At 48.3% G+C, this 26,247-nt stretch overlaps 8 protein-coding genes across 8 annotated transcripts; 4 read left to right on the top strand and 4 right to left on the bottom strand.

Annotated features, from left to right (window-relative positions):
• Positions 1-354: 354 nt before the first annotated feature.
• On the top strand, positions 355-1,740 carry V8C40DRAFT_281652 (uncharacterized protein). The gene has a single exon (XM_083221645.1). It carries the CDS (start codon positions 422-424, stop codon positions 1,715-1,717), a length of 1,296 nt encoding a protein of 431 aa, XP_083069752.1. The 5' UTR covers positions 355-421; the 3' UTR covers positions 1,718-1,740.
• A 3,294-nt stretch (positions 1,741-5,034) lies between these two features.
• Positions 5,035-5,843, top strand: V8C40DRAFT_74615 (peptidase S8/S53 domain-containing protein). The gene has a single exon (XM_083223385.1). The coding sequence runs from the start codon at positions 5,111-5,113 to the stop codon at positions 5,753-5,755; it is 645 nt and encodes a 214-aa protein (XP_083069751.1). The 5' UTR covers positions 5,035-5,110; the 3' UTR covers positions 5,756-5,843.
• An 88-nt stretch (positions 5,844-5,931) lies between these two features.
• V8C40DRAFT_276829 (uncharacterized protein) lies at positions 5,932-8,954 on the bottom strand (the record flags this gene model as incomplete). Its single annotated transcript, XM_083220891.1, has 2 exons — positions 5,932-8,644; positions 8,716-8,954. 2 exons carry the CDS (start codon positions 8,952-8,954, stop codon positions 5,932-5,934), a joined length of 2,952 nt encoding a protein of 983 aa, XP_083069750.1.
• A 2,094-nt stretch (positions 8,955-11,048) lies between these two features.
• On the bottom strand, positions 11,049-12,069 carry V8C40DRAFT_268941 (uncharacterized protein; the record flags this gene model as incomplete). The annotated part of the gene is made up of 2 exons (XM_083220013.1): positions 11,049-11,069; positions 11,176-12,069. 2 exons carry the CDS (start codon positions 12,067-12,069, stop codon positions 11,049-11,051), a joined length of 915 nt encoding a protein of 304 aa, XP_083069749.1.
• Positions 12,070-13,562: 1,493 nt separating this feature from the next.
• V8C40DRAFT_74566 (serine/threonine-protein kinase) lies at positions 13,563-17,721 on the top strand. Its single transcript, XM_083223384.1, has 2 exons — positions 13,563-13,874; positions 14,079-17,721. The coding sequence occupies exons 1-2, from the start codon at positions 13,642-13,644 to the stop codon at positions 17,473-17,475; spliced, it is 3,630 nt and encodes a 1,209-aa protein (XP_083069748.1). The 5' UTR covers positions 13,563-13,641; the 3' UTR covers positions 17,476-17,721.
• Positions 17,722-18,540: 819 nt separating this feature from the next.
• On the top strand, positions 18,541-22,023 carry V8C40DRAFT_253110 (uncharacterized protein). The gene has a single exon (XM_083217532.1). It carries the CDS (start codon positions 18,645-18,647, stop codon positions 21,930-21,932), a length of 3,288 nt encoding a protein of 1,095 aa, XP_083069747.1. The 5' UTR covers positions 18,541-18,644; the 3' UTR covers positions 21,933-22,023.
• V8C40DRAFT_253109 (WD40 repeat domain-containing protein) lies at positions 21,913-23,905 on the bottom strand. Its single transcript, XM_083217531.1, has one exon. It carries the CDS (start codon positions 23,824-23,826, stop codon positions 22,120-22,122), a length of 1,707 nt encoding a protein of 568 aa, XP_083069746.1. The 5' UTR covers positions 23,827-23,905; the 3' UTR covers positions 21,913-22,119.
• A 509-nt stretch (positions 23,906-24,414) lies between these two features.
• On the bottom strand, positions 24,415-26,180 carry V8C40DRAFT_253106 (GDP-Man:Man(1)GlcNAc(2)-PP-dolichol alpha-1,3-mannosyltransferase). The gene is made up of 3 exons (XM_083217530.1): positions 25,916-26,180; positions 25,230-25,838; positions 24,415-25,174 (listed from the first exon to the last, which is right to left on the bottom strand). Exons 1-3 carry the CDS (start codon positions 26,112-26,114, stop codon positions 24,576-24,578), a joined length of 1,407 nt encoding a protein of 468 aa, XP_083069745.1. The 5' UTR covers positions 26,115-26,180; the 3' UTR covers positions 24,415-24,575.
• Between the last annotated feature and the right edge of the window lie 67 nt (positions 26,181-26,247).

Below are 26,247 nucleotides of genomic sequence, written 5' to 3'. Positions count from 1 at the left end.
AAGGCCTTTTGTTACCGTTGGTCGTACAAACAGTACTCCGTGTAAACTCTTTTTGATTGGAAATGTAGTTACCCGTCGTCGGAAATGATGATCCACGTAGACCACGTACATGATTCGGGAGATTTATCCAATCATACATTGAAAATCTCTCACCGCCTGATTGCGATGAATGAGTGGTAATATATAATTGATACGTGGCTCTCGGGAATTGTAGTAGTTCATTATCGGTCGACGTAGTACTAGCTGTCCTATCATTACACAGACAGTAAACACCACAACTATAAATAGGCGGTAATTCACAAGATACGATAACACTGGGCTACATGCATCATTAATTTTATTCCTCACCTACGACAGCGCCAAACACTAAACTTGATTAATCGTCAAGCTCATTCAACGCTGTGAAGCATCTTTACATATTATGAATGCAATGGACTTTTACAATTTGGATGATGAAGAGCCATCGGAAAAGTTGTCCTTTGGCCTTTATGAAAACCTGAATCATGAAGCAACTGAGCAGTCAGGTAGTCTCAAATCTTATGGAGTCAAGGAGCAAAGCTGTGCCATCTACGACCACAAAGAGTCAGGGCACTGTGTGACGGTTGAACGCCTTCTCTGGGTTGATGGATGGGGACACTCAACCATGGATGGCGAGAATACTGAGTCCGAGCAAGAAATGACTCTTGTGGTTCTCAAGATTGCCCTTGTACCGGAGAGCAAGAAGAAATTTTGGTATATGAAGGCGTCTCTGATTTTTGAAGATATGGAAAAGAATGGCGCGAACGAGCCTCAAGTTCAAGCATGGGCGCCCTTTAAAAAGTTCGAGAGGCGGAACCCGACAGTGGCCCATTATACGAAGTCTGGCAAGAAAGAAGGAAGCGTGGAAGTCAGTCAGTCTGCGGCTAGTGCAACTGCTACTTGGAGCAGAGAAAGCGGACTATCTTGGCAACGAACAGTCTTTGACGAGGGTTACTCCAAAACGACGACAAGCAAAAAGACGGGAAATCGGAACGGTGTGACTTGGGTTGTGGACCAGAACGAGTTGCAGAATAACGGTGTTCCCCAGGAGCTGTGGGTTGCCGTTCTCTTATCGCGACCAACAGCAAAGCCATACCTGGCAAGATTCGAGATTGACGCCCGAGTGGACACAGTGGGGGACTTCAAAGATAAAACAAGGACCTTTTTTGGTCTCGGTCCAGGCAGGACCAAGCCTTTCATGATAACTCCTTGGCACAAAGAGGTGTGTTATCATGAGGGCAGAGACATAAGGAAACGCATCGATATCAACAATCTAAACTCATTACGATCTACAGACGATTCATGTATGTTGGATATGGAATGGGGTCCAAATTACCAGGCCGAGGCTACGGCTCTGGAGAGGCCAGATAACAGTAGAGCAACAGCAGACCTTTCCAAGGACAGTCAATCGAAAACCTCGCCAGCTTCCAAGGAAACGCTGGCTCAGACGGCAACCCCAGCTGCAGAGCCAGCCATCCCAGTCGCAGCCGAAACTATTCAGCCGCTGCCGCAGCTGAATCTTCCTCCCTTGGTTGTTGGTTGGCACAGCCCAGGCTCGATGGCGAACATGGACTCAAATCGGCTGACAGGATTGGAAGAGCGCATGGCTCGGCTGGAATCTCGGCTACACGAGCAAGATTCTACGATTATCGCGTTGCAGCAGAAACTGTTGGAAAAGGGGCGTGGCTGGCGGTCTTGAGGTATCGCAGACTTGGCATGTAGTTGCTTAGCCAATGAGATGAAGGTTCGGGAGCTGATAGGATACTCGCATTAGGTCTTTTAATATATTTATCAAAGTACTCCGTATGAATAACCATATTATACGCACTATATGATCAGGTAGATGCCCAAGTGCTACTTCAGAGCGTAACACTGGTAGGACCCGATGCCGTATTGGACGTTTTTATTGGTGTAGATCTATAACAATTTGGCGACTTCCATATTATAAAAAAGAGCAATATACTTGCAAAAATCACTAGATTTGATCGTTAATCTCATATATTATAAATATTTCTCTTTTTCTCTTTTTCTTTTTCTCGTATGCCTGAAGAAGTTGAACCTTCAATCACACAAAAAAATCACCCAAACTTCAAGCCCGAAGCTGCCTCTGAAAATATTCTGGCGGCGTTTACAGATTACAGAACCATTGGGAAGCTTATAGATCCAAGGATGCTGTCCTCTAAGAACGACTTTGCTCGTTTAATGAGCGAAAAATTGGAGAAGTTCAAGGGCCCTCGACGAAAATTGAACAACCTGGCCGATGACTTGTACAATGAGATCAACAACCGTATTCTTGATGAACTTGAGCATGAAAGACGGGAAATATCAAACGAGCTAGAAGATCAGATCAAAATCTTTCTAAAGAATGCAAAGGACGAAAACATAGACGACTGCATACTGTGGTTAATCTTGATGAATGCTGTGGAGAAGTTTGAACCGGCATCATCTGAAAATATAACGCGTACACAAAAAGACAACAGCGACATGGACAATCCAAATTTCCGAATCATCCGTATCATACTGGATATAGCACCACTTCTATCGTTTGAGAGTCTCCAAAACCCCGCGAATGAAATTCCTGGATGGGACCGAGAGAGTGTAATGCAGCGGTGCAAGGCCAATCACTCACACAGTGGGAATAAAAAAACAACACCATTTCACTCTGCGGCCGAAAATGGACATAGTGACATGGTTGCGCATATGTTGAACCAGGGTGATAGCTTCCTTTCCACCGCGGGTGGAGGCTGGGATCCTCAAGACTTCATCAAGATTCTACAGCAGCCAAAGCCGAACCGTTCGAATTCTCTTTCTGCTCTTGGTCTCGCTGCTACAAGTGACAGAGGCTTGGAAACCGTCAAAATTCTTCTCAGCTATAATCCAGATATCGCAATCAGCTCAACTGACAATACATTCAAGACAAGCTTGGAGGATGGAGATGATGGTATTGTGGACGCATTCTTCGAATACAAGGCCTTAATAAAGGCGTTTATTACAGCGGAAAATATTCTCCTAGCGCTGGAGCATTTAAGTCAAAAAAAGCTAAAGCAAGGAGAGGAACTTGAGAACTATATGAAGGTCGTCTGCACGTTGATCAGCCACGCTCCAACAAAGGAAGAACTCAATGATGAGGTTGTCAAGAAAAATATCCAACTCAATTTGAGGCGCGTGTGGGAGAGTAGAAATAAGGACATCGAGCTAGAAATCTCTGGATTTCTTCATATCGCTGTCCAATGCCAAAACGCTGAGTTTGTAAAGATGTTCATGGATGAATATCCGGAGTCAGTTTTGCAACAAATTAACAAAAGATATGCCCTTTGGCATAACAACTTCTTGTCCTCTACGCAGCGTCGGAGCATGGAGGATTTACAGAGCGAGGCAAATCGCAACATTCGTGAAATGTTGGTCACCAGAATCATCAAAGGAAACCCAGCTTTGAAGATGCAGCAGCTTTTGGAAATTTTCCGAGGCTCGGAAGGTATGTTTATCCCTTGTATCATATGATTGGACCACAGAGATAATAATGAGCCCGCCGAGCGACCTTACAATGTAGAATATGGTGAGTTTGTCATGAATAATGACCCAACCCCAACAACCTAGCAAAATCTAATCGTTTGTAGTTGAAGAACTATGCTTTGACCTCTCCCGTTTCAACTCGAAGAAATATCCAGTGTCTGATTTCGTGCGATCACTCATCAACCACCAAGACAACCCAGATCTGCTGTCATACGAGCATACTCTAAAATACGCCGAGTTTCCTAATTTGGACGCGAAAGATGACGAGAAGGAAGTATTCGGTGACGATGTTCATTATGAGCACGCCGAAGTGTTTCTTATCCTCGACTGGCTGAGAAACGATAAGAAGGTTCGCGAGATAATCGAACTCACAGTGCCGGACAGACTTGTGAATCCACACAACGAAGTCAAGATAGGAAACTACCTCAAGATGTTTCAAGTCCAGGTTCTCAATTGGCGGTTCCTAGACCTCTCTATTACGGTGCTCCCTGATCAAGAAACGAAAGAGAGGATTAAAGAGCTTCATTTATACGCAAGTGGTAAGAGAGCGGCTATCAGCCATTGGACGAGCGAGAATGGTATCTCGACGCTTCCCAATGTGAGTATAGAGTTGATCATTCAGTTTTAAAATATGCTAACCGGGGATGTGGATTAGCTTACAAAGCTTGAGATTCATATCATACAGGTTGGGAGATTGCTACTGACGTTGTTGTTTTAAATGACTGACTTTTGGGCGTAAGGACTTGATGACGAAGGAGAATTGCTATTCTACAACTCAATTCATCAGACAAGAGTTTCAAGCCTTGGTGAACGACATAAATAAGAAGAGGAAGCAAAATAACCGAGAGGAGCTAAAAGTGAACTGCAAGCCTGACTCATGGAATCCTGCGCAAATGAGGTTGGCAGACTTAGAGGAAATGTAAGTGTCATCTCTGTGCACATGTAATTGCTGTATGGTGCACTACTGACGCCTAATTGCCTCCAGATCCGAACGAGCTGTCCCTAAACTGTCTCGTTTTATAAAAAGCTATCGAGACTATGTACATGACTTAAGAGCACACAGCAAAAAACATATATTTAGGCCAATAAAGGTCGCACTGATTGATAATGGCGTTCTCAGCATCTCGCCGCGAGCTGAGAATCTTTGGGAGCACTCGAATCATATACATACATTCGACAAATTATCAAACAATGGCACCTTCCGAAATTCCAACATGAATCACCAAGGCGAAGACTCAAAGGACCAAAGTAACGATTTCAAGTCAAATATTAGAAAAGAGACAGAAAACCACAAGATCTTATGGTCTCGCATTAAGGGCGGCAAGTCTTTCGTGGAGGACAGTTCTCGAGTTAGCCCATGGCTATTCGCGTCCAATCCACATGGCACACAGATGGCGAATTTAATATGTGCTATCGATCCATGGTGCGACCTCTACGTGGCCAAGGTTACTGAGGGTAGGGCTGGAATAATGCCTGCAAGGGTTACAAGAGTATGTGCAATCCATATCTTTCTAATCTAAGTGGTCTGAATAAGAGGCTAACCCCTAGTGTCTCCTTTACAAAGGCAATTCGATGGGCAATGTCTCAAGATGTTGACATTATTTCGATGAGTTTTGCTATTTCAGAGAAGACTGATGAGCTTGAATTAGCTTGCAATGCCGCAGCCGCACACGGTATTGTTTTGCTTTGCAGCACCCATGATGAAGGCCTCGGAGTTTCCACTACATATCCAGCGAGCTTCCATAACACTATTACGATTACTGCTTGCGACGACTATGGGAAAGTACTTCGCCCCGGGCCTTCAAGCGATACAGGTTCCTTTCAATACAAAGTCCAGGGCCAGTCGGTGGCGGCAGGAGTCATTCCCTTTTTGGACTCCGATGACTATATTTCAGGAAGTTCTGTTGCAACAGCCATCACTGCAGGGTTGAGTTCATTAATCCTGTCTTGCGATAGAATCGCCAAGTATGATCCAAAGAACGAGACGAGCCAAAGAACTCAAAGTGACGACTCTCCCAAAAGCGCCGGGCTTCAAGGGCAGAATAAATACAAGCAGAACACTGTAACGAATCATCTAAAAGAGATGCTAGCGAAGGAGAGTAAAGATTACATCTTATTGGAGAATTTTGCTGAAATCAACAAGAAAATCCAGGATGGACGGGACATTGACGCTGAGGATATTATCAGCTCATACTTTCAACAAGGTAAGTTTTGCGAGAAATAGCTGTCAAATCGAGACGCTGTTGTTTTGTATGTGTTGAAATGGTAGTTGCCAGTTCTTCTTTCATTAGTATTTTGCGAATAATAAGCTGTCATCATAATATCATTCCTTATTCCATGATGCAACAGTTGGCGAAATAACGGATGACTGATATGCCCATCCCATCAATCGATGTGACCCTAGTCCTCGCAGCTTTTCAAGTGGTGCTCGGCACATTCTTCTAGGCGCCGTACCCATAAATCTGCCTTCAATAGATGTCGCTCTAATATGTTCCCCATCCATGAATATAGCTTTGATTCATATGGGTGTAATGATGTTCGTTCCACTAAACGTAGTATTAATGCACTCCATTCTAGGAGACTTTGTATCAAACGACGATGTCGCATTGATTTGCGTCCCCGAAATTGAGCTAACTTTAGCAAATGTCTCCTTATTAGACGTAATGGTTTGGCGAGCTTTAATTGGCGTTGTTTTAATTGGCGTCCTTTCATTTCAAGCAACACCAGTACGACTTGCTTTCCTAAGCGTCGTTGTAATAGTTGTATCTTTGAAAGGCGTTGGTCAAGTTGACGTCGCACCAACAAAGACAGCTTTGATAGACGCCGCTTGACTTGATGTTGCCTTACTGAACGTCTCATTGATAGACTTGCGATGTCCTCAAATTGGAGCAAAAGTTTTGGTGGAGGATTGTTGTTATACATCTCCATCATCAGCGATATACCCCTCTTTCGAAACTCTTCGCCTTTTTCGGTCAAATTTTGCGTATAATATAGCTGAGCAACATATCTCATAGCCATTATCGTCCGCTCATTTTTATCACCAAAGGTCCCTTGGAGCAATGTCAGGGCTCTTAAATGAAGTTCCTCGGCTTCTTTAAATTCTTTCTCCAACAGGTGTATTGTGGCAAGGTTTTGCATTGCCAGAATTGTATTCAGATGTGTCTCTCCGAAGGCATTCTGTTGTACAGAAAGTAGTCTCTTTCGAAGGCCCTTGACTTTGCCAAACTGGTCTTGCCGGGCATATATTTGTGCACGTCTTTCCAAATCGTGTACCATAAGTTCCTCCCATTGAGATTCCTTCTTTAGAAATAGTATTTTTGTCTCAAGCTCGCTGGCTTCCTTGCCCTGATTTGCGCGTCTGTATGTGTTTGCCAGGCCCCATATAATTTCCATTGTAAAAGGGTGACTCTCTCCGAAAATTTCATTGCTAAGTGATAGGGTTTGAACCTTTAACTCTTTGGCTTTGTCATAAAGCTCTTGTTCATCGTATATCCATGCAAGATTGTTCTTGGCGAACATCGTATGAAGATGTTTCTCCCCACAAATCTCCTGTAGAAATAACACTTGCTTCATCTGAAGCTCCTCAGCTTTCTTGAATTGACCTTGGTAACTATATGCATCCACAAGCAGAGACATGTATTTGACCGTGACATCATGTTTCTCGCCCAATGTCTTCTCTGCTAATGTGAGTGCTTCTAACGCATAGGTTTCTGCCTCTTCAAAAAGCTCTTGGGAACAGTATATTGTTGAAAGCCTGGACATAGCCGACATGATGCGCCGTGGGGATAAATAGGTAAGTTTGGCTGTGTCGTCGGCCAGACTGAGGATTTCCGTTGCGGTGAGATGTTGGGCAATGCCGGGGACTTGAATTAAGGTGGGAGTTTGGGTAGCGGAAATCCTTGCCAGCCTCAATTCTTTCTTTGCCGTATATTCTGCCTTCTTCAGAAATCCGCAGTCTCTGAAGTAATCTGCCACCCCTCCCAGAAGATCAGACGCTATACTCGCAAATTCCAACACCTTTTCTGCCCATTCGCTAACTTGTATCGCATGCGTTGCATACTTCTCGCACAAGGGCCATGTCTCTCGCTTGACTTCTTTGGGGAATAGGTCTGCAAGGGCTCCTAGCGCAGCGCTGTAAAAAACCGTTTCTTCCGCGATATCCCCTATATTGAACGTACATCGAATGGCGTCTTGAACAAGCCTATGCATATCGAAAGCAGGCTCTGCATCATTTTCTGCTTTGCGGGCGCTGATAAAAGAAAATTCCTCCAGTCGAACGAGTACTGTTTCTAGAATATCCTCGTCCGTCATTGTTTCTTGCCCAAGTTCATCAAAGGATGGCCAAATAGTGAGAATCACTGATAACGGAATGTTTTGGTTATCGATATATGCGATGGTCTGCAAAATTGCAAAAGCTGCGGGGCTCTCTTGGCAAATGTGGTCCATCGAAATATTCCACGTTTCCAAGATACTATTTGAGACCTCAGGTCTTCTGTGTTTGTCATGCTGAGTCTTCTTGAGAGTGTCCCATCTGCTTTTCCCTTCTAGCAGTCTTGATAGGTACTTCTTAATAGATGTTGAAGTCCTCCACATGAATGACCCTGCTTGTGAGATAGCTAATGGAAGCCACTGAAGCTCTTGAAGTAATAGCCTAGCGTCTTGAATCTCATCATCTCGAATATCCTCGTCTCTTGCTACCGAGAGTAGTTTTTCCGCTTCTTCAATAGACATGTGAGGAATCTGGACACCTCGACGCGGGCCAACTAGGGCAACAATTTGTTTGTCGCAGCTAGTCCAGAGGACGGTTCCTCCAGGGCCTCCAGGTATGAACTTGAGCAGGCTCTTGGAATGATCTGTCGCACCGATTCCGAAACGAGTCACATCATCCGCATTGTCTAGAATTAGAAGCCATTTGCGCTGTGACTCGATACATTTACGTACTTCCAGAAACAGATCTTCGCCATTGAGCATAGGGTTCAGGCCAAGCGTTCTGGCAACTGCTTGATAATCTTGCACGAAACTTGCTTCATTATCAGCATGTACCCAGAAAATATCGCATTCAGGATCTTCATGGCTCCGGCGATAGGCGTAATCGAGGGCGATCTGGGTCTTTCTAATATGTCATTGTATGAGCACAAGTCGAGGGAATTATCTGGCACATAAGTAAGTGAATCAAACACTTACCCCGATCCGCTAAGACCCCATAAAGCGGCATTACAGTATCGTCCCTCTTTAGAGGGCGACAAAAGCTCGTCAAGTTTGGTGACAACCTCTGGACGATGAATGACATCTTCATTCGGAGGGAAAGGAAGCACGTAGTAGGCTTTACGCGACGCGTTTGAGCTGTAGTAATGGATATCACCCTGATGAATCTGGGTGTTAGGCCCAAAGGTATTAGAAGAGACGTTGCGATCAGTACTCATTATATTATTTGTCGCTTAGGACCCAAATGTGCATTGAAGGAATGATGAGCGAAACGATGAGACAGAAGAGAAGATATCAGCCTGTTGGGCGTTTTCATATGCGCCGAATCTTACACGGGAGCAACAGGCTCCTACAACCAACAACAAACAGAAGTGGCTTAGTGCGTGAATCCATAGCCTCATAATGCAGAAGTATACCTGTTCTAGATTAATTACATAAAAATGAGAGTACAGGGGAAAGAAAACAATTAGATTAATTTTTTTTTTTTAAATAAAAAAGAAGAAGAAAAGAGGGATTCACTGTGCTCAGTAATATGAGACTATATACATCAAGAATATCACCATACACTAGGATTTTGCAATGGAAAGAGCTCATATAGTTCATTATCAATGAGGCTGTTGCCTAAATTGCGAGATCGCCAAGGGGATGGAGGTTTGTTATCCATGTCATGGCAACTCTTCCTCCCGAATACCATATAAATGAGCAGGCTATTCTCTCTTGGTGTTTTCGCCATGATATTAGAGACGGTTTGCTTGCGCTCGAAAATTGACAATTTTGGACATCAGTTGAGATTTAGGACATCAATTGAGTGACACAGACGTATTATAAACGCATGTAGGGTATTTGACTTCACAGTCATTCACAAGTACCAAGATAGAATTTGCCTGTTACATACCTATGAACCGCAACATGAAGTGTGCATTATGACTGCGCCGAAGAGGCTGTTGTGAGTGTACATTTATGTAACTGAATGGGTAAACGATTCATCAAGATACATAAATGTACTTTTGATAATCTGCCCCTCTTCGGACCGCAACCTGATCGTTAATATCGACATCCCTCCAGAGATGGTCTATGATGCTTGTGATGTAAGTCGCCCTCTCGTACAAGACAACGCTACGGCTGGTTGAACTTCAGCGTCCGCATCATCCGCATCACCCGCAAAACCCATTATCCACTGTGGCCACAGCCATTACGCATAGACAAGGTGGATCGTCGGATGCCTCTCAGTTATTATTCCATTGCAATTGCATACAAGTGCCATAATTATAGCGAAAATGGCCCGGTTGTTGTAAGTCGGGCGGACGAATTTCCGTGACTCGTGTCCAGCATACTCGCCACACGCATGAAATCGGGCGACTACTCTATCGCTGAGTAGTGCTATCTAGCTCAAACAATCTAATTGGAAGAGCAAAAACTACGACACACGCAATATAGAGGTAATGCCGAAGAATTGGAACAAATGTTACATCTTCTTACTCAACTAGGGATAATGAAGTATAAAGTATCCCAAGGCAATGAAACAAGAATCCTTAGTCCGCCTTGAACGAACATATATCGCATCTCGTATTGTGATATTCCTCACCTACACAAACGCCGAACCTATGAGAATCCAGTCTCTTCCTCCTGTCATGTCGTGCAACTCCTCAAGACACATCATATTTCCGCATTCGCGTCCGCGCAGCCTTCACGCCAAGTAATCAATGGCAAAACCTTGCACACGTGTTCGTCCATGGTATGACAATCCGAGTCACGACGCCGCCACGAAACCGGGCGGTTTGAGGCGAACGAACGAACCGTGACTCTGAGGCCAAGTCATCCTCTTGTCTAAGGCATCTTCTTGTCTAAGGCTTCTCGCTCATCCACGGCAGACCAATAACGGCCCCCCGTAACAATTCATTATAGCTAACAATGAGTTCCAATAGCGTTGTGTGAGACCGTGCACGATACTGTGCCCCCGACAACGCCCGTTCCGTATTACTGGTATGCCGTATCTAAGCCGTCACGCGCCTAAAAATAGCTTCTGCTTTGGTGCTAGCAAGAGCAATGGAGGACAGTGTGTGTTTCTGTGTATGGAAGAAATCAGGCTTCCATTCCCTCTATTTCCAAGTTATCAATTGATGAATTTTGTTGACGGCCAATCCCAGGCCGTATAGTAACATCCCTCCCAAAACGCCACAGTAATAAACGCTCCGCTCATATAACAGGCTTTTTGTATATACATATAAAACAACATGAAGTCTATCGGGCTATCTGCCATTCGTAGTAGACGAGGTTATCAAGATTGAGTGAGGACTAACACTCTGGTTGTTTTAGAGCCCCATGAATATTAACTAACAGGGTACGATGTTAGCCACCACGTTCCGAACAAAGTATAAATGACATCGGGCCGTCGTAAACTAAGTTTGAGGCTTCAAAGGTCAGGCGAGCAAGACTTACTTGCTTAGCTCCCGCCCATGGCGGTAAGGGATCGACACCATCGCCAGATAACGTTGGGTCATCTTCTTCGGGAGATGGAGACGGTGGCCGTCGGGATGCGATAGCCTTTTCAACCGCATATGATGTCTCGTTTCCATTCGTTGGCATCCATACGTTGTTAACTGTGCTGAATCGGCCGAGCAGAAAGACATTCTCCGTCTCCTTGGCAGGGGCTGGCGCGCTGATTCCCTCCGCCTCCGGGATGGAGGTTGGAGTCAATTCGCCCAGTAAAGAGTTGCCGCCTAAGCCCATGCCAAGTGGCTCCAATGAGTCGAGTATAGAGTCCAGCATAGGGATGCCGCCGTACGCTTGCGCAAGATGCTCGTCAGTGAAGAAGTGTTGGTCGATGCCTGGTTTGTCAGGCGCGGTCGCGGACGGGTATTCATCCCATGTTGATGAGGACGGCGTCGGGCCGGCGAGTCTGGAGGATGAAGCATAAGTATCTGTTCTTAGGGTGGAAGTCCTCATAAGACTTGCCGGTGAATGAGCGGACACGACCGCAGTCAAGGCGGCCATGTCCAGCGGTGCCGATCCGCAGTTGTGGCAGACTGTGGGCGGCGAGTAAGAGTGAGGATGAGGGTGAGAGTGAGGATCCGATGATGATGATGATGATGGCATCTTGCGAGCGGCGCTGGCATTGGTTGCGTCACCGTCCGAGAACATGGTATCGTAAAACTGACAAAGCGCCTCCTCATCCGGCCTCACCGGGAGCGAGTCGGATTCCGTGGCCTTGGGCTGCTGGGCGAGCCGTTTATGGGCCCTGCGCTTGCGTTGGGAGGCAACGAGTTGCAGCCGGCGGCGCTGAACGCGCTCCTCGGGCGTCAGGTTGAGAGACGGCCGGCCTCGTTTCACCATGATCGTGTTTGGCGATGGTTGGATTTTGGGCCGAAAAAGTAAAGATAAAGAAAAAAACAGAGATTGGGTTCAACGACTCCCGGCTTGTAGGGTATGACGAAAGTCGGGGTAGCCGGGAGAAGCTCCGGATCCAAGGTTGAAGAAAAAAAAAAGAGGGGTATTCGGGATGATGGGCGGCGATTGGCTGCGGAGATTATTCAGCGCGTCCCAGCATCAGCTCCAGGGCTCCAGCAGCTGCTCCCTGCATCACAGTGGAGGCAACACATGCGCACTGTGGGTATCTGCATGCGCGGGACCACCAACAGCGCGGATGGCAGCTAGCAGATGTGACTCGTCATATCGGCGTCACAGTGCGATCTTCCAATTGGACGCGGGCCCGTCACTTATCTCTGCCTTACCTAATTCTATCGCCTGTCCCACTTTGGCGCTCCGACTTTCGCCATGGTCGCGAGGCAGAGATAAGTGAGAATGGCGGGCTGTGATTGGGTGGATGGGAGACGACGGGCTGCGAGATTAATGAATAGCCGGTGATGGTGACGTTTTGCGCATGGCTGGGCGCTATGTATGGACGAGTACTGTGCGGGTTGCCAATCAATCAATCCATCAAATCAATCAATAATCTGGTTTTTGGTGGTGCTAGAGAGCAATAGTAGTAGCAGTAGAGGAGGAGGTACTTGGGAAAACTCCACCAAAAACCAGTAGAACATGTACTACTTTGTTGTGTGGAGGACGACCACGATAGTCCGTACGAGTAAGCTTAAGGTAAGATTTGAGTTGCGGATGAAACGAAGCGGCGCTGTTCTGTTGGGACCGGTTGATGAAAAGTGTCGACGATCCAAATATGAACTTCAACTCTTGTCTTCTTTATTTCCAATCAATCCTATTCCAAGCCCCCTTTTTTTTCTGCCCGTCCGTTATCTTCCCACCGTCGATCGCCTCCCCTCAACGTCGCCAAAAAGTCAGTTCAGCAATCGCTCCGTCTTATCGCCGGTACGTCGCCGCCAGGTACCGCGCCGACCGCCTTTGTACCTTGTCTGGTAGCAATCCAGGCATCCCTAACCGGGATAGTACGTCGCCGTCAAGTACTCCGTAGGCGGTGGCCACCCCCCGCTTTAAATCAGACTGTGTGCAGCTTCAAGCCGCTTCTGGTTCGCCTGGATGCCCCATAGCCAATCCAACTGCCCACTTGGCGGAAGCAAGAATCAACTTGCAACTCCAAAGCCCTCAAACAACTGGGAAGCGTGACAACATCGCAACATCTTCAGCTTGCCTTTTCCTCCCCTTTCTCTCTCCTGCATTCGCCCTCATTCGCACCCACGCCCTGCCGCCTCTCTCTCTCTCGATCGACTTCCCGTTGCTCCGACGAGCCGCAACCCCTCGACTCAGAATTGCACGCGAGACGATGCTGCCGTGAGACCTCTCGCCTCGACCAGCGCTGTGACTCGCAGTCTCGAGGCCTTTCCTCTCCATCGACTCTCCCTCCTCGCTTTCGACAGAGCAGCAACAGCTCAACCTCCGCCGCCTGTCTCCCCGTCGAAGCGCCCGCCTCTCCTCTCCTCCGCTCCGCCCATCATGGACGGCCAGCCGCAGCCGCAGCCGAAGCCGGCGCTTTACACCCATCTGTCTCAATTGTCGTCGCTTCCCTTGCGGACCGCCAACAGCACGCCCACGGCTTCTCCTGGCCTCTTCAGTCCCGTCGCCAGGCACCCTCATATGCCCACTCAGTCCTTCTCCGAGAGCAACACGCCCGCCCCTTTGTTCGACAGCCCCTACTTGCACCCGCTGCAGACCCACCGAGTCCGAGAGTATGTTTTGACCAGGATTTCTTCTCTTTTTCCGTTCCTGTTGCCGTCGCCCTGCCTTGTCTTGTGGCTTGTCTGGTTGTTCAACGCCACATATGACCCTTGACTGGCTGGGCTGCTTTGCAAATCAGGATTGATTATATCACAGCACAATTCTTCTTGGACCAGTCAACTAACCTTTTCTCTTTTCTCTTCTTCGTGTAATAGGACCCACAAGGCTCTCATCGATTCCGACACTGCCACCGGCCGCAAGTCCATCAATCAATATGACATTATCGAGGAGATTGGCCGTGGCATGCACGGCAAGGTCAAGCTGGCCCGCAACCTCGAGACCGGTGAAAACGTAGCCATCAAAATCATTCCGCGCTTTTCCAAGAAACGACGGCTCGGCAAGGTCACTGCCATGTCCCCCCAAGATAAGACCAAAAAGGAAATCGCCATTCTCAAGAAGATCAGACACCCCAACGTTGTCGCCTTACTCGAAGTCATTGACGATCCCGAGCTGAAAAAGATTTACATGGTCCTGGAACACGTTGAGCTGGGCGAGATTGTGTGGCGTAAAAAGGGACTACCCCATATTTGCTCGTACGAACGGAGACGATCCGAGCGCGAGATGAATGGAGAGCCGGCTACCGCCGATGACATGCGGTGGGATCAGCTACTCGAGCGCCGACAGATCATCAAGGAACTCAAGAGGGCCAAGATGGCCCAAAACAACCACGGCCACGAGTACTGGAGCAATGAACACGGCCCCGCAGACGACGCGAGCACCTTAAGCCCTTGGTCCCGTATTTCCTCCAAGGAAGACTTTGCTGCCAACGACGCTTCCGTATCCATGCCCATCTCCCGCCGCTCCTCTTTGGCTCCCTCACAAAGCTACTCCTTTTCTTCTTCGCCTGGGACGAGGGAAGAAGATGAATGGCATGAAGATGACCATACTACCCCCGGTCCTACCTCATCGCAACCCCCCCTCTCCACAAGCGCGCTAGATGGAACCATGTTTGGAGCCTATACCAACAACGATGACAGAATGAGCTACCGCGAGCGATCTCCCAGCATGGCCGACTCCATCATTTCCCACATGTCCTCCATCGACTACAACGTCCGTGCTCACGACCCCTTTGCTGACGACTTCTCCTATGTCCCTTGCTTCACCTTTGATCAAGCCCGGTCTGCGTTTCGCGATACTGTGCTAGGTCTTGAATACTTGCATTACCAGGGCGTTGTTCACCGTGATATCAAGCCTGCCAATCTGCTGTGGAGCAAGGACCACCGTGTCAAGATTTCCGACTTTGGCGTGTCTTATTTCGGCCGACCTATCCGTGAGGGTGAGCCCGACGATTTGGTGTCTGAATCCGAGGCAAAGGACTTTGATGATGATCTGGAACTTTCAAAGACTGTTGGCACCCCAGCCTTTTTCGCTCCGGAGCTTTGCTACACCGACCCTGACCAGGCCCAGCCCAAGGTGTCTGAGCAGATTGATGTGTGGTCTCTCGGCGTGACTCTTTACTGTCTCATCTATGCGCGTATCCCTTTCCTGGCAGAGGATGAGTTTCAGATGTTCCGCAAGATTGCCACTGAGGACGTGTATATCCCACGCAAGAGGTTGAAGCCCGTGGACCCCTCAACTTCACCCACTGTAACCTCTCTCTACAAACGCCAAAACACTCATCCCTACCGCGACGACAATGATCTCGAATATGAAGACGTGGATAATCTCCTGTATGACTTGCTGCGCCAGATGCTCATCAAGAATCCAGAAAAGCGGATTCGCCTCAAGGATATCAAGAAACACCCCTGGGTGCTCCAAGGACTTCCCAACCCGAGATCATGGGCAGAAGAAACTGACCCGGCCAAGCCATCGAGTGGCCGCAAGATTCAGGTCGACGAGAGGGACCTGTCCTCTGCCGTCGTGCCACTCACCTTTCTTGAACGGGCCCGATCTGTTGTCAAAAAGGCTGTGGGAAGAGTCATGCATCCCTTGGTCGACCGCAGCGAAAGTCGATCACGTCGACGGGCCACTAGTAGTGTTGCCAGCTCCGGAGGTGATAGCCTGCCCAAGCCCCCCGTTCTCCCCGTTGCTGTCCCAGCCACGAATCCTCCCACTCCTTACCTCGATAGACGCCGCAGCCTTCACCCAGAAGACTACTTTCCCAGCCTGCCAGCTAGGGACGCCTTGTCAAGCATAGAGCTACGCTCTTCAGAGTCTGGGGCCCCTAGCAGTCGCGTGGAATCTGTCGTCTATGATCCATTGGCTACGGTTTTGCCGCCTCTGACCACGCAGCCGGCCACTGTGACCCGGGGACGCTCTCACAGCGAGCTGGATGAGGTAGCAACGTCCGAATTCCGCTCTTCTGCCAATGGCGTTCCCATCCGTAACGGGGGAACCATACGTGCTAGAAACGTTGCACAATTCTTGCCCTTGACGCCTCATACGGTACCGCCTACCCCCTCTTTTGATAGAAATCCTCCCTTCCGTCCAGAGTTACCAAGTGCGAGGTCAGAGCTCAGCGCTATGAGAGGCGATTCAGTCCGCTCCCCTTCCGCGGACCGTGGTCTCTTCGCGAGCAACGACAAACGAGCCACTCCCCAAGTTGGTCTGAATACTGCCGTGGCACCGGGGAACATTCAGGGCTTGCGAAGCACACGCTCAATGCGCTCTGTTGATCTGGGCAGAAACAGATACGGTTACACGCAGCTGTCGTCCTCCCCCTTGTCTTCGTCTCCTCAGCCCATACCCCCTGCCTCATATCATCATCATAGGCATCTTCAGTCCGATCCCAACTTTCACAGTCGGTACCAGGAGCGTCCTACTACTGCCCACCGTGTAGACAACGGGTCTGATATCAGGTCTCCCCTCACCCGGACTCCTGTCACAATGAGCCCTGAGCCAGCCTTTTATGGCTCGTATGCAAGTGAAGATGGCTCGGCTGAAATGGGTAGCCAGTGGTCTCGTATTGCTCATCAAGATTGGCAATCCGAGGCACCGTCGCGCAGGGGAACCGTGGAAATCGCAAAGACTGCGAGTACCGACTCCATGGATCATCTCGGAACGCCCCTGACAAGTCCCAGCGAAACAGCTAGCCCTGTTGCCGCATGCCCGCCTGTCAACAGCGCATCTCAGCGAATGCTAGTCTTTCAGTCCGACCCCTCGCTGCCGGCTCTCCTTAGCGGTGCCAGCTCTGTTTCGGCTGATTTGGAGGGTGAGCTGCTGCTCAGACCGGGAACCGTAGACCCTCAGACCACTTTCTTACAGACTAAAGACTCGCTTACTCCCCCAGCCCTGGGAAAGGAGCCGGTCGGTGGCTTTCCCATCGACCAAGTCTTTGCTCACCACTCGTCCATGGAAGGTGTGCCGCTTCAAGTCAAGATTGACCGCCCACCAACCTCGGACGGCCATGCCACAAGCCATCAGCATCGCAAGCACGACGAGGAAGGCGATGACGATGATAGTGATGAGGGCCTTTTGTTAATGGCCAAAGCTAAGAAGCGACCGCCAGTTACAACTAGGCACCGGCCCTTTGAGGCCAGGCGGCGCGACACAAACATGAGCACTGCAAGTGACGAAACTGCCAGGAGAGTCAACATTTCTCCTGAAGCATGAAAAGCATGATACGACAAGACACGCCTATTGGGCTTTTGCAGCCAGTCACAGCATGAAATGAAGCGAAAAATATACGCCTAGCCAGTTTCTTTTATATTTCACGGGGGGGCTTTTTCTTATAAGCGAGAATTAATTAACTGATGTGGAAGCGAAATCATCGAAGCGGGGAAAAGGTATCGGATGGGCACACACGACCACACACGACGAACCTGGTTGCATTATCAATGATTTACGGGGGATGGATCCGGAGCTTTTTTAAGGAAAGGCTGGAAGCCTTTTTTTTTATCATCACCTTTTGCTCGATGGGAAACAATGGTGGGCGTTTTATATCTCTTTTCACACTACTTGCTTTTTTTTTCGCATTGCATAATGGCTTGCCGGCAAATGCACGCCCGTTATATCCCGGAACCTTTGGAGTGTCTTTTATGTTTTATTTTTTTATAATTTGTTTTTCCGGCTTTATTTTGTATTCGCTGCAAATTTGGCTGGAACTTAGCTAGATTGGGTCTTTTTTTTTCTTGTTTGTCTTTTTGTTGCATTTTTTATTATTATTTCATGAGATTGATTATGGTGTAGTATGCTTATATGGAGCATGGAGCATGGAGCATTATGGGAATTTAAGGTGTGAATGACTGACTGATATTGGAATGCCTTGCATGGGATAGAATGACTATTGGAGGATGTTGACATATATATAGCTATATAATTTGTATGAGTTTGCATGGGTATTGAGGTAGTTTTATTAGCTATGAATGGCATGTGTATGCTCAGTTCTTGGTCTTGAGTCTTTGTGATGGCTGTGTAGTTGATGAAATTATCTCGGCTAGTTGATTAATTCTATCATCTTCAATTAGCATTCTTACTTGTTCTTCAGCAGCAGTCAGATCTTCTTCTGAGAGATTGATAACGCATATCGTCACCCAATCAATGCCTGAAGCTCATTATGAGTCGAATATAGCATGGGCATAGACATAGGCATAGCCTCAGCAGGCACCAATGCTGCAGATTCCCCCACTCTGTGGCAGCCTAACCCACCCGCATCTCAGATTTCACTTAGTAGAATCGAATACATACTTGCTTCATATATATTGCTTGTTACATGAGATCTTAGATCGGATACGCTGCAGCAACGTCGACCACTGAGAAGGGTCACTCTCACTTGATCCACTATGCGCCTGATCAACACGCAAACGTTCCAACTAAAGGACTTTTCATATGAAACCATTCCTCCGTATGCTATCTTATCGCACACCTGGGGAGATGATTCCGAAGAGCTCACGCTGCATGATGTTAAAAATGGAAACATCGATAAACCAGGTGTTGGATCCATCAAACTCCGAGGATGTTGTGAACAAGCCCAGAAAGACGGGCTCGAATATGCCTGGATTGACACTTGCTGCATCGATAAAACCAACCTAGTGGAACTCAGCGAGGCTATCAACTCAATGTTTCGCTGGTACAACTGTGCCTCAGTTTGCTATGCCTACTTGTCTGATGTTCCCGAAGATGACAACCCCTCTGAGCGTGGATCCAAATTCCGGAGCAGTCGATGGTTCCAGAGGGGTTGGACTTTGCAAGAGCTTCTCGCCCCCAAGCATTTGCGTTTTTTCAATACGAAATGGCAGTTTATTGGCACCAAGGGCACTATAAGCAATGTGATTAAAGACATCACTCGCGTACCCCGACAGTTCCTCCTAAGAGTCACAGGATTGCATGTTGCCAGTGTTGCTCAACGAATGTCATGGGCTGCGCAAAGAGAAACAAAGAGACCCGAAGATCTCGCATATTGTTTGCTAGGCATCTTTGGCATAGCAATGCCAATGATATATGGGGAGGGTGGCGAACAGGCCTTTATCCGACTACAGGAGCAGATTATGAAGTCGACGAGAGACGATTCCATCCTGGCATGGGGCCTAAGTGACGGGTCTAATAGTTCGCTCGTTAGCAATGAAGCCGCTACAGATTCCATTCTGCAAAACAAAGCTAGAAGTGGGAATGTTTTAGCGACCAGCCCCAAATATTTTGCAAATTCCGGACAGATTGTCTGTTGGGAGCAGACTCACGGTCAACTACAGTCACTCGACATGTTTGGTGGTAGCCTTCGCATCTCTCTACCTCTCTTCACCAGTACTACCACTGGTGAAACAATCGGAATACTGCGCTGCGGACCTGAATCAAGCCCGCATCAAGCTGTTGGCCTCCCGCTTGTCAGAATAAGCTCGGTCATATCGAATGAATACGCCAGGCTGTGGGGACGCCCCTCGGTGCTGCGGACGACAAATGTAGACGATGCTCCGCCTGAGCTCATCTATATCAAGAGCGATGGTCAAAGGGATGTATCTGTCGAGACGACTAAACAGTACTGGCTTTACGAGCATGAACTGTTTTCTCAGATCAACCTGACATTAGTCGACGTGGAGCCTCCAGCCTGTTGGGATAAGCAGACGAATCTGATTTCCCAGACAAATGCGGGCGATGCTAGTAAGAAGCCAATTCTGCTGCGATTACGCCATAACGAAACGGAATCTCTAGACTTTATCGCGATCCTCGAAACGAAGCAATCCGACTCAAGCCCTGATGCAAACCCCCAACTCAAGTACAACAACACCGCAGCTCAGCGCAACAGTGTGATGTGTAACGTCGCGACATGCACCAGAGATGCGTCATTGCCCAAAGTAGCCATCAATCTTCAAGATCCAAGGTCGGAGCCGTCTGGAAAAAGAAGTGTTCGTAACGAAATACTGCAGTTGCGCATCAGATTGGAGCCTGCTGAAGGGGGCATAATGGTCATCACTCCTGACGCAGTAGAGCTAGAGGCTGATGGCTTGATCCAATCGTCCAAGAATGCAAACTTGATTTTTCATTTTAGGCAGCTCCTAAGGGAGAGGATCCAAATCAATCCAAAATGCGAAGATGTAAGAGCCAGATCGAAAACCTACGGCGAACGTTTACAACGAGCCAAGGAAGAGCGCGTAGAAGTGGAGTGCCAGCTTAGAGAACTCGAAGCGAAGAAGAGAATCCTGGTAGAAGAGGAGAAGGACTGCGCTCGTGAGATGTACTATATAGGCGAAGAACAAGCACAGTTGGAGCATAGACAAAATGTTTTGCATAGACAGATGGACCGTGCATATGCTCAGCTGTCTAAACTGACCGCCTACGGCGATAGCAACCAGCAGCTTAGGAGGGCGATATTTCAGGAGGCTCTGGAGCATGGCGATGGCGCGTTAGTGATGTCGGTATTCTGCAAGGTGGACGATATAGAGGTCTTCAACACTGAATGGATATACCCGATTACGGCGTCCATCAGAGGCGATGTCGATGCGGTGCAGAAGGTTATCTCAACTCATGGACGTCAGGTCGACGGTACGGATACCATATTTGGCCGGTCAGCTCTCAGTTGGGCGAGTGGCAACGGCCATGAAGCCATTGTCCAGCTGCTTCTCGATAGCAACAAGGTAGATGTCAACTCTCGAGATTACAACGGCTGGACGCCCCTGAAATGGGCCGCTGAGAAGAAGCACACGAAAATAGCACAACTTCTGCTCGACCAAGGTGCCACGTTTGATGGGCCGCTGCGGGCTCACCGCGGTGTCATCAAGGCAATGGCCTTTTCGCACGATTCAAAGCTCATAGTATCGGGAGCAAGAGACGACATCAAGATCTGGGATACTTCAACGGGTCAATGCCAGCAGACATTGCAGGGCTACGGTGAAAGAAACACTTCCTTGGTTATATTTTCACATGACTCGAAGCTGGTGGCATCGGTGTCTGACGATTACCTCTTAAGGGTCTGGAATAGGGCGACAGGTCGCTGCCACAAGGTCGTACGAGGCCATACAGATTCCATTACTGCAGTGGCCTTTTCACATGACTCCAAGTTGATAGCATCGGCATCAAAAGACAAGACTATCAGAATCTGGGATACTGAAACAGGCATATTCCAACGTCGACTACACGACGACACGGAGAGTCACTCACTCGCCGTTTCACACGACTCAAGCCAAGTAGTCACTGGCTCTCGCAACGGCACAGTGAAACTCTGGGACATGACAACAGGTCAATGCCTCCAAATACTCAGGGGCCACAAGAGCTCTGTCTTATCCGTAGCTTTCTATCATGACTCAAGACAAGTCGTTTCTCTTGATTCCAGTGGCTTTATCAAGATATGGAATATTTCAGCCGCAGCCGCAGACCACCACCAGACAATGCAAAGCAAGCTTAAACAGGCCGTTTTGGTAACTTTTTCAGCTAACTCGACACTGGCGGTGTGTGCATCCGCAGCTGCAAATGCCGTTGAGATCTGGGATAGCTCAACGGGCCAATGCCAAAAGACAATACAAGGCCCCGATCATCATATCCATTCGATAGCTATTTCGCAAGACGCACAGCTCATAGCATCATCGGTATTGCACAACATGGAAGGGAGAATCAAGGTCTGGGATAGGATAGTTTTATGATTAGTTCTGTTGTCAACCCATCTTCTCGACAGAGCATTGGTGACTCGGAGAAATAGAAATAACAGCAGATGAAGGTATAGGAAGAGAATTAATGTTTCAACATAAGCACTTATATCCGCCAAACTCAAAGCTGGGCTCATGAATACATTCATGAATCCACTATCTAAGCGACTTCTTCTATTTCTCTTTACACGCTTAATTTTCTCTTTCGGGTAATTTCCTTGACGGGCATAATATAGCTAAGTGAGAAATGATCCCATAGCTTAACAATGCCATCCTTAATTGCACCGGGAGAACACGATGCTATGAGCTTCAGGTCTTTCGAGAAAGCCATTGGAGTAATATAATTATCCGGACCGTGCAGTTTCTTCAAGCATTCGCCTGTTGTGCTGTCCCAAATGTAAATAGCCTTCATCCACGCCAGTGACACCACCAACTTGGAGTCAGGCGAAAAGGCCACTAGAGCGACGTCATCGTGAATGGAGCATTTCATCTCGAGCTGACATTGACCAGTTGCAACATCCCAGATCTTGATATAATTACTGTTCACTCCCGCGGCTATGCGCTTTGAGTCATGTGAGAAGGCCAATGTATTTACCCACAGCTCTAGCCCGCCTGCTCTCAGCGCCTGCAGGCATTCGCCCGTTGCGGTATTCCAGATTTTAAGATGTCCGTTAGGAGTGCCTGAGGCAATCAGCTTCGAGTCATGGGAAAAGATCACCGTTCCAACGGAGTCATCGTGGCCTCGCAGCGTTTGTTGGCATTCTCCTGTTACGAAATCCCAGATCTTGATGGTCTTGTCATTTGACCCTGAAACTATCAACTTCGAATCATGCGATACGGCTAATGACTGAATGATTTTCGTGTGGCCCTGCAGGATTTGTTGGCAGCGACTTGTTGAAATGTTCCAGATCTTGATAGAGAAATCACTTGATCCCACGACCAACTGTTTTGAGTCATGTGTAAAGACAATTGCCCAGACGTAGCCTAGATCCTTCACATTTTGTTGGCTGTTCTGTAGAGTTTGTTGACATTCGCCTGTTGAACTATCCCAGATCTTGATGATATCATGGTACGATACCGATGCCAGAAGCGTTGCGTCGGGAGAGACAGCTAATGCTCTGATAGCTTGGTCATGACCGCGAAGTATCTTTCCACAGCCAATCCAGGCACCTCTGTCAAGTAGAAGGCGTACAACATCTCCATGCCCCCTTTCAGAGGCCCAGCACAATGGCGTCCATCCATAAACATCTTCCGAGTTGACATCTACACCCCTATCGAGAAGAAGCCCCGCGACAGCCGTGTGGCCGCCTGCACTCGCCCAGCTGAGCGCAGTCCGACCAAATATGATATCCGTGACATCAGCTTCGGATTCGTCAAGGAGAAGCTGCTGAACTGTGTTGACATCCCCTCTGCTCGACGCAGTGATTAGCGGTATCCATGTATCGTCTAAAGCTGCCTCAGCAACAAGAAGTTTCACCACTGCCGCATCGCCATCCTCCACAGACTCTCGAAACAGCGTTTCAATTTCTTCGCGTCTGTCAAGCTGAAATTCATCGCGCAGGTCTTGTACCTGTAGCATCTGTTTGAATATATCAGCCTGAATCTTTTCGGCCTCTGTTCTCTCCATCCGTAGTTCATGTTTCTCTGAACTGTGGTGGTCTTCTTCTTCGAGTAGCTGCTTCTGTCGCATCTCAAGTTCTTTCATTTGCTGTTCCACAGCCTCCCGTTCACCCCTTATTAATTTTAAGTGACGCTCATGGCTTTGTAATTTGGTGTCTAGCTCATCTTCTTTTGCTTTTGTTTGTCTCTTTTCCCTTAGCAGCTCCGTGAATGCTAGGAGTTTCTCCGAGCTTTTGGGTGCGTCTACCATCATGTCTGAAGGAGAAGCCATAGTTTCAAGGTTGAGAGATATAGTAAACTGGTGGAATAAATATTGGATGGTCGGATTGAGTGATATCCCATTGGCTAGGCTGCAAATAAGTGAGGAGAAGATGATGCAACTCAGCCGTGCCAATGCATGTTGGGTCACCTCTTGCAGCTCATCACGTCTCAAGCCGTTTAGCCGCACCAGTCACATCCAGCCTCTACACGGACCGCCACTGGTGGGATCTTTTGAGGCATTTGCATTTGGTGCCTGTACAAGATACGGCTGCAGGATGGCAGACGTGGGGGACAGACTGTGATTGGACGAGACGCATCCGCCGAGCGTGCGAGTATACGGTTAAATAGCAAATAGGAGATTTTGAGTCAAGAAAACAAATCAGCTTAAGGTATTGATATCTGCACTACTTTGAATTGCTGTATGATGTGTCGAGTGTATAAATGGACGGGGGCAAGCGATGGCAATGGGAGGAAATAGTAACTCATTCCATGATTCAGGTCATTCAGGTCGTTGAGAACATACATATACATAAGTCAGTTTCCAAGCGTAAGTGCTCGATCAAATTTCTTCGTATTTATAATTGAAACAGTCAAAGATGATGAAAAGTGTGTTTATTCCCCACAAAACAGTCTATATCTATCAGTCTCTTGATCTTACAGGTATCTATCAATCGCTCTCCTTTTCTCAAAAATCCCATATATGGCCTTGAAATTGCCGTATTTAACACAAAATGCAAACGAAACCAAAAAGTAGTATGCCTAGTGTAACTGCACGTAGACAGCTAATGCACCTAATACCAAAGAAACAATGACCGCAACAGGGACAAATAATGACGGCCGAGTAAGCTTTTTCGCAAGAATCTCGTTCAAGGACGATTCCAACCGCAAAGCCATGTTCTTGCGACCAAACAGAGATCGCACACGTTCTTCGCCATCAGCACCCATCTCACGAAGATCACTGTCAGCCATGTCAAGTACGCTGCCCATAACGCTGGACCAATCATTTACGTCCTCAGGGTCACGCAACCAGCCTGTCTTGGCATCTTGTATCGTCTCAACGGGACCACCCGTGTTGGCGGCGAGAACGGGCACTCTGGCAAGCATGGCTTCAAGAGGCACAATGCCGAAATGTTCGTTGGAGGGTGTGTAGACTAGGATGCGAGCCGCGCGTAGGAGTGATGTCTTGATAGAGTTTGGTATGGAGAGGAGGAAGAGGACGGAGGCATCGCTTGGGATCGAAGAAAGGGAGGCGGCGTCGAAGGAGGTGACGGTGTGGTGGTTGAGAGAGTGGGAAGAGGCGAGTTGTTGGAGCTCGGCGTGGTATTCGACGTTTTCGGCAACACGGTGATCGTAACCGCCTACAACTGATTAATCCTATGGTGGAACATAGATAGCGGGAGATATGTGACATACCTGCTAGGACAAGACGAAGTCCCTTCCGCTGCTCCTCGGAAATGGCAGCAAACGCCTTGACAGCCAGCCCAATGTCCTTCTTTCGCTCAAACCGGTTAATGCTGAGAATAATCTTGTAGTCGCCATTGCCAAAAGCATCGCCTTCAGCTGAAGCACCATCCTGCTTCACAGTCGTATCAACACACGGATACACCACCTTTGTATCCACCTTCTCCCTCAACCTCGGCCACGTCCTCGCAACAACGCCCTTTGTAAACTCCGAATTCACAGCCACCGCCTGCGCAAATCCCATAGACCATTCCTCAATCCAATCAAACGGCACCCTATACAGCCTCTTGAGCGCCGACTGCCGACCCTGGGCGAGCAGGAGATCGGGAAAGTGGCAGTAGAAGAGAATCGGCGTGTCGGGGTAGAGGAAGCGCATAAGGGGCAGGCCGGCGGAGAGTTGGTCGACGATGAAGGCGCGGGGCTTGAGGGCTTGGAGTTCGCCGGAGAGGGTGATTTGGACGAGGAGCTGGAGGTGGCGCAGGATGGCGCAGAGGATGGTGAGGCGGTTGAGGATGGACATGGGGATGGGCCATGCGCCGCGGACACGGACATCGAGGGTGCCTGTAGAATCTTCTGTGAGCTCATATCTCTGAGAAGAAGAGTGTAATATAGACTCAGTGATGGCTTGTGTTACTGACCATCACGACACTCGTCAAAGCAATGGCTCGGATCGCAGTGATTTGTGAAAATGACCACATGGTGCCCTTGCTCCTGCAGCCCAACCGCCGCATCGACAACCAGCCTCTCGGCGCCGCCAATCCCCAAGTCCGGATGGAAAAACACGACTGTGCCCTGAGGCGTGCCCGAGACAGGGTTCAGGTCTCTCGGCGGCGACATGGCGGGCAGCAGGTTTGTGTTTACGGAGGGACGTTGGTTTGGAGTTTGAAGCTGCGAGAAGTGGACAAGTTGAGTTGCGGAGCTTTTTTTGGAGGAGCTTCAAACAGCTGGTAACAGGAACATTGTGGGGTAG

This window comes from Trichoderma camerunense, assembly GCF_050948025.1.
Source record: "Trichoderma camerunense strain CBS 138272 chromosome Unknown V8C40scaffold_17, whole genome shotgun sequence".
In the NCBI taxonomy this organism is placed as follows: domain Eukaryota; kingdom Fungi; phylum Ascomycota; class Sordariomycetes; order Hypocreales; family Hypocreaceae; genus Trichoderma; species Trichoderma camerunense.
Note: the sequence above shows the minus strand (reverse complement) of the source record. Positions and strands in the feature narration are given on the sequence as shown.